The 7541-nt window shown below is 68.3% G+C and overlaps 1 protein-coding gene across 1 annotated transcript; it reads right to left on the reverse strand.

The window, feature by feature from the left end:
• Positions 1-1546: 1546 nt before the first annotated feature.
• On the reverse strand, positions 1547-1735 carry AURANDRAFT_17975 (hypothetical protein; the record flags this gene model as incomplete). Its single annotated transcript, XM_009040568.1, has 1 exon — positions 1547-1735. A coding segment is annotated over one exon (189 nt), but the record flags the coding sequence as incomplete, so codon positions are not given.
• Between the last annotated feature and the right edge of the window lie 5806 nt (positions 1736-7541).

A 7541-nucleotide genomic window follows, 5' to 3' on the forward strand; every position in this document is an offset into this window, starting at 1 on the left:
CCCTCGAGGGTGTCCCGCGCCTGGCCGACCTCCTGATTTCCGTTCGAGGGCGTGTAATGCAGCTGCCAGGTTGTCGGGTCGATCCAAAAGCAGCTTAATTTGCGCGTCCGAATCCAAATTCGGCGGTTTCCATATATTTTTTTTTTAAATTAGAGGATTTTGGTAGGGTGCCACCCGCGGGTAAGGGTAAGGGTGCCCAAATTCCCAGGACCCGTGATAACGGGTGCGGGTAAGGGTTTCGGACCGGAGGGTGAGGGTAAAGGTGCGGGGCTCCGTCGGCCAAGAACCCTGACCCGCACCCGTCGGCCCCTTGTGTGGCCCTGGGGGGGGCGCGACAAACGCGCGATCGACGTTTTGAGACGCGAAAACGCTCTGAAAAATTAACCTCTCGCCTCGCCCGCCTCCCCGGACTCGACCGAAGGACTCCAGGGAAAACCCCCATATCCCCCCGCCCTTAGAGCCGCGCTGGGGGGCGCCTTAGCGTGTGCACAAGCGTTCGATCTTAATAGGATAGCAAGTCGAGGACGTACGCTCTAAAAAGCGGCGAGAGGCCGCCTCAAAGATACAATAGTCAACATCTCATTCATCTAATTATTGAAGCAGATGCAGATAGATGCAAACCCCTTCTCTCTTCCACTTCGCGCCGTCGAGGTACCCAGGTTGCTCCCGCGCGGACGGCGCGCACGCCGCGGCACCGGAACGCGACCGACCCGGCGAAGGAGAAGAAGAAGCCTGAGGCGCGCGGCGCCCCGGGCTCAGACGGGGACGCGGTCGGGGTAGTACTTCTCGACGGCCGCGACGAGCGCGTCGAGGACCTTGTCGCTGTTGCCGTTCGTGATGATGGTGTTGAAGTTGAAGTTGGCGCCCGCGGGGGGCTCGGCGTCCTCGCAGACGAGCACGGTGCAGGGCGGCGGGTTGACCTTCTCGCACGTGCGCGCGGCGACGGCGCGCTCGTAGGACACGTGGAGCAGGGGCACGGCGCCCATGGCCTTGATGCGCGTGATCGCCTCGAGCGTCGTGCCGATGAGCTCGCCCTCTGCCTCGGGCTCCGGACCCGTCTCGAGGTACTTGCCCGCCTCGGCGTCGGCCGTGATCATGTCGCGCCTGCGCGAGGGGCGGGGGGGGGCGGTCGTCGGCGCCGGGGCGCGCGGCGGGCGCGCGGCGGTCGTCGGTGAAGTCCGCGCGCGCGGCGGCCGGGGCCGCCGACGGCCGGGGCCGCCGCGCGCGCGGCGCGCGCGGCGCGCGCCGTCGTCGGCGGGAGGAAGGTTCGGGCGCCGGGGGACGCGCGTCGCGAAGTTCATCGTGAGCCCCGGCCGCTCGCCGCGCCGCGGCGGCCGCGTCGTCGTCATGACCGGGGCCATGAACGTGCCGGGGAAGCGGCGGTTGAGCATCTCCAGCAGCCGGAGCCGCTTCGCGCCCGCGACGACGAGCACCTGCGCCGGCCCCGCGTCGGGCGACAGCGCGCGCGCGGTCGGCGCGCCGCGGCCTTTGCTTCGGGCGCCGGGTGGCGCGCCGGGCTGCCCCGGACGAGCATGGGCGGCCCGCTCTCCGGCGACTGCGCGAGGCCCGCGAAGTGCTCCGCGGCGAAGGGGAAGATCTTCATGGGCTTCTCCAGGAGCGCGGCCGCCGTGAAGTCGGCGAGGATGGACCGCAGCTCCGGGTGCTGCTGCAGGTACCCAAAGTGGCTGTCCTTGAGAGACACTTTGCGGTCGTTGAGGTGCGAGATCTCCTGGAACGACAGCACGTCCTCCGCGTGGGACCGCTTCGCGTCGGGGACGATGGCGTCGTCCTCGGCCTGGGCCCGCGGGCTCAGCGTCTGCGTCGCCATGCCGCGGGCAGCGTTGGAGCGCCCGGTTGTGTGGGGCAACGTGCGCCGTTCGCAGAGCAAGATGCGTTCATCGTCGGCTCCCCGGCTGGGCATGGACGCCTAAAATGTCAAAAAAATCACCGATGCTCCTGCCCTTGCTCGCCGGCTGGGCGCTGCTGCGGCCCGGCCGGGCGCTGCGCGTCGGCGCGTCGTCGCCGATGGCCGCGGCGCCCCTCGCCGAGGCGCCGGAGGCGCTGCGCGGCCTCCTCGCCGCGGGCGTGGCGTCGCCGCCGGTGCACGGCGCCTACGCGCACGAGCTCCACTTCGACGGCGGTTGCCGGGGGAACCCGGGCTGCGGCGGCTGCGGCGCCATCGTCACGGACGCCGACTCGGGCGCGACGCTCTGGGCCGGCTGGTGCTTCCTGCCCGAGGCGTCGACGACGAACAACGTCGCGGAATACGCCGCGCTGGTCCTCGGCTGTGTGGAAACCAAATCTTCAACCCGACTTCAATGTGCGCATATGCGATAGTTTCGACGCAAGCTCTTCGGCCGTGCTTCGAGAAGTCGACGAGAGCCATCGATTCGTCCAAAAATCAGCCGAATCGACTTCGATGTGATCGAGCTAGAGAGTTCTGAAGTTTGGTCAGGACCCCCCAAACCAGTGGTTGATTTCCACACAGGTCCTCGGCTGCGAGGGCCTGAAAGCCCTGGGGCTCGCGTCCTGCGGCCTCGTCGGCGACAGCAAGCTCGTCGTGAACCAGGTCAACGGCGACTGGCGCTGCCGCGACGCGCGGCTCTCCGCGCTCCGGGACCGCGCGCTGGGGCTACTCGACGGCGTCGACTTCGCCATCGCCCACGTGCCGCGCGCGGCCAACGGCCACGCGGACGCGCTCGCGAACCACGCCATGGACACGCGGTCCTCGGGCGCCGTCGCCGCCGCGCCGGCCGCCGCGCCGGCCGCCGCGCCGGCCGCCGCGCCGGTGCCCGCGGCGCCGGCGGCCACCGCGCCCGCGCCCGCCGGCGCCGCGGACCTCGACGGCGCCGCGGACCTCGACGACGCGCGGGACGCGCTCCGGGCGATCCGCGACGCGCGGCTCGCGACCGTGGCGCGCCTCCGGGACGCGCTCGACGCCGAGGAGGCGACCATCGAGGCGGCGTACCTCACGGACGTCGCGCGCCTCGAGGGCTGGGAGCCCCCCGAGTAAGCGCGCCGCCGTTGACGCCTCGCGCGCCCCTCGGTCGCGGGCGGGCGCCCGTCGCCCCCCCCCCGTCCCCCGAGATGATACAGCCGGGTGCCTACGCGGCCCCCGCGTCGTCGTCGTCGTCGGGGTCGCCCGCGGCGTCGCGCCCGAGGTCCCGCTCGGAGACGACGGTCTCGAGCGCGCCGAGGCGCCGCGGCGGCGCGGCGCGCGCGTCCGCACCGGCGGGCCGGGGGTCCCGGTCCTCCTCCTTGCGCTCGCTGCGCGACGCGTGGGGCACGTCGCCGGAGAAGAACGCGCCGCGGTGCTTCGTGTTGCGCGGGCCCTCGTCCGGCGCGACGGGCGCGACCGCGGCGGACCGCTTCGGCGACTTGTCGTACTTGGGCTTGCTGCTCATGTTCGGCATCTCGTAGCCCGGCAGCCGGAGCTTCGCGAGGCCCGCGTAGTCGCCGCTCCGCGCGAGCGACGCGATGTAGCGGATGCCGCCGTAGAGGAGGAAGCGCCGCGCGTACCTGGGACGGCGAACACCCGGTGAGCAAAACGTCACACACGCTCGGTCTCGCGTTCGACGCGGCTCGCGTCTGGACGCGCGCGCGCCCCTCGTCGAACGCGCGAACGTCCGCGGCGAAAGACCCGTCGAAGTCGAAATGTTTGATCGCCGCGCGGGTTCGCGCGTGCGGACGACGTAGTACTGCTCGGGGAAGTCCTGGAGCAGCGCGAAGAAGCGGTCCCGGGGCAGCGAGAGGAGCTCGACGTAGGTGAGCGTGTTCACGGGTCGCCGGTTCTTCAGATTCGGCGACGCGAGGATGAAGTCCTCGCCCCAGTAGCAGCCCTTGCGGTAGATCTTGCCGCGCCGCGCCGCGAGGCCCTGGGACACCGTCGTCAGCGAGTCCTCCCACTCGACCTGCTCGAGCGGCGGGTAGATCTGGCCGGAGAGCTGGCTCTCGATCTTCGTGATGAGCAGGATGTTCGCGTCCTTGAGGTAGCAGACGTTGAAGAGCCACGCGGACCGCCGGTGCACGGCCTTGCCCCGGAGCGCGGGGCCTGTGTGGAAATCAACCAGTGAGCTGGGACGTCGGGGCCAAACTTCAGAATTCTCTAGCTCGGTCAAATCGATGTCGATTCGGCTGATTTTTGGACGAATCGATCGCTCTCGTCGAAATCTCGAAGCAGAGCTGAAGAGCTTGGGTCGAAACCGTCGCATATGCTCACATTGAAGTCGGGTTGAAGATTTGATTTCCACACAGCGCGGGGCTCATCGCGCCGACGAGCGCCTGCTCGCGCGCGGAGACCTGGAGGATGTTGCGCTGCGTGAAGAAGCTCCGGAGCTCGATGCGGAAGTCGAGGGGCATGTTCTTCGCCTTGAGGAAGTTGTTGAGGTGGTCCATGGTCTGCTGGTGCTCCGCCTTCTCGAGCGAGATCGACGTGAGGATCGAGCACGCGGACCCGATGATGTAGGCCCACATGAACGACCCGATGAGGAGGCAGATCGTGCAGACCTGCATCTCCGTCGTGTTCGTCGCGCTGATGTCGCCGTAGCCCACGGACGTGAGCGTGTACATGGCCCAGTAGACGGCCGCGGAGTACTTCTCCATGTTCGTGACCTGCGCGCGAAGCGACCGGTGCGTCGACACGCTCGAGCTCGGCCGCGTCGATTCGGGCGATGTTCGGACGGATCGAGTGGGCTCTCGTTCGCGTGGTCGACGCGCGGCCGACGCGCGCGCGTCGAACCCGTCGACGTCGACGTCGCGCGGAAGGCGGTCCGCGCGGGTCGCGACCTTGCCCTGGTTCCGCTTGCCGAGCGTGTCCTGGAGGCCGTCGAACCAGGAGTTGTAGCGGCAGCGCTTGCAGGAGAAGGGCGGCGCGTCCCAGTCGTCGCAGGGCTCGTTCTCCTCCGGGAGCTGGCAGCTCTCGGACCCTATGAGCACCCAGAGGCACGCGAGGAAGTGCGCGACGATGCAGACCTTGGTGAAGAGGCCCGCGAGGGAGTAGTAGGCGATGGGGATGGCGTAGTAGGCCTCGAGCTTCTCCTGGTACTTGTTCTTGAACTTGAACTTGAAGAGCCGCGCGAGGCGGACGAGCCGGAGCACGCGGACGAACTTCATCGCGTCGTTGGACCTGGGCAGCACAAGAGAGATTCAACGTCGCTTCAACGTGAGTGTTCCGCGCGCGCGCGTTCCGGAAAACGCATCCACGCGTCGAGACCGTTCCGAGAGATGATCGCTCGTCCAAACATCAGCCGAAACGAGTGGAAAGCGGCCGAGATCGGAGCCTTTGAAGTTGGGCATGTCGCTCTCTTGTGCCGCCCTGCGTTGGACCCGCCGCTCTGCGTCGCCTCGAAGATCTCGTCCCAGGGGATCGTCACGACGAGGTCGAAGCTGAAGCCGCCCTTGAGGTAGTGCTCCGCGATGCGCTGGAACTCGCGGACGACCTTGCCCTCCATGGGGTCGTCGCCTGTGTGCAAATCGACCACCGGTTTGCGACGTCCCGACCAAACTTTGAAATTCTCTCGCTCGGCCAAATCGAAGTCGATTCGGGTGATTTTTGGACGCATCGATTGCTCTCCTCGAGCTCTCGAAGCAGCGCCGAAGAACTTGTGTCGAAACATTCGAATACGCGCACATTGAAGTCGGGTTGAAGATTTGATTGCCACACGGGTCGTCGCAGTCGCCCGGCGCCGCGTGGTGCACGTAGCCCGTGAAGAAGCAGACGACGATGTCGATGGCGAAGATCAGATTGAAGAGCGAATTCAGGATGTAGAGCGGCTTCAGGTAGAACTGCTTGTCGCCGGCCTTCCAGTCGCCGAGCACGCCGACCTCGTACCTGCGCGGAACTCACATCTTCCACCCGACTTCAATGTGCGCGTATGGGACCGTTTCGACGCGAGCTCTTTGGCCGTGCGTCGAGCACTCGACGAGGGCCATCGATTCGTCCAAAAATCAGCCGAATCGACGTCGATGTGACCGAGCTCGAGCGGTTTGAAGTCTGTGTCTTTCGACGCCGACCTCGTACGGCGTCACGAGCGCCGTGTACGACAGCGCGATGAGCATGACGAGCCCCCAGTTCTGGAGGTGGCCGTTCTCCGGGAGCATGACCCACTTGGAGCCCTCCATCTCCCGCAGCTTGCGCGTGAAGCCGATGACCATGTTCTCGACCTCGACGCGGTTGTTCATCGCCGACGCGCGGTCGGGGTCGGCCTGCCGCGCCTTCTCGAGGCGCGCGCGCAGCTGCTCGGGCGTCTCGTCCTTCTTCGGCGCCGGTCCGCGGCGGCCGCTGCCGCGGGCGCCGAAGAAGAACGTCGCCTTGCCCTTGACGGACTGCCGCGGCGGCGGCGCGACGGGCGCGCCGAGGTCGTCGTCGTCGTCGGGGTGCGTCCGGTAGCCCGACCCGCGCGCGTGCCGCGCGGCGTCGCTCCGCAGGAACGACTTGCCCGTCCGGAAGCTCAGCTTGCCGAAGAACATGGTCGGGTTTGAGAATGGGGGCTCCTCGGCGTCCCGCCCGCCCGGCGGCAAACGCCGGGGGGCCGGGGCGCGGACGCCGCGGGGCGCCGGCGGCGCGCGAGGAAGGGCCGCCCGGCCGCGGGATACGGCGCCCGGCGGCGGCGACGACCACGGCCGGCGCGAGCGGCGGCGTCGCAGGGCCGCCTCCGCTCCACGACGCAGCAGCGCTGCCCGACCAGAGAGGGAGTTTTGGTGAAAACCAAAACAATGCAAACTTTATACCCCGTCGCGCATCGATACTTGACGCCCGGGCGCCTCTGCGATGCGGCGCCTCTTCGGATCCGGCGAGGCCAAGGACGGCGAGCGCAAGGCGTCGTCGCGGAGCGACGGCAAGGACGACGACGACGACGACGACGCGGCGCTCGTCGCGGCCTGCGCGCGCTTCTGCCTCGGCTCGGGCAGCCTCGACGCCTGGCACGCCTTCATGGACGCGCACGAGGGCGCCTTCGCCGCCGGCGAGGAGCAGCAAACGGGCGAGCACCGGCTCGAGCACACGCGGATCCACGCCGACTTCTGCGCCCTCGTCGACGGCAGCCTCGACGGCTGGCTCGCGCGCCGCGGCGCCGACGCGCCGGGCTTCAAGGCGGCCTGCGAGCGCCTCGCCGCCGCCGGCGGCGACGACCTCGTCGGCACCTTCGTGACCCTCATGCTCATGGCCCTCGAGTACGAGGCCTTCGCCGACGTCATGCGCGACCGCGAGAAGCGGCGCTACTTCTTCGCGGTCCTCGCGCGGTGGCGGGACGCGCTCTAGATAGCGGCTCGTCGTCGTCGTTTCTCGACGGGGGTGGCGTCTCGTGTGGTCGTTTGGGGCGCGTGAGAAGGGCGTCTGGCGCCATGGAAGGAGGGCCGAAGCACCACTGCGATGTGCGCAACGTTGGGGGATACTTGCGGGGGTCAAACATTGGTTTATTGAGCATTTAGGCGGCTCGCTGTATGTATTTGGTTCCGCTGATTTCGGGCGGAGACGGCATGGACGCATTAAATTTAGTCGAGCGCGCCTACCACCGCGCGCGCGCCCCCGCGTGCAAGATCCC

Source organism: Aureococcus anophagefferens, assembly GCF_000186865.1.
Source record: "Aureococcus anophagefferens unplaced genomic scaffold AURANscaffold_15, whole genome shotgun sequence".
Classification (NCBI taxonomy): Eukaryota; class Pelagophyceae; order Pelagomonadales; family Pelagomonadaceae; genus Aureococcus; species Aureococcus anophagefferens.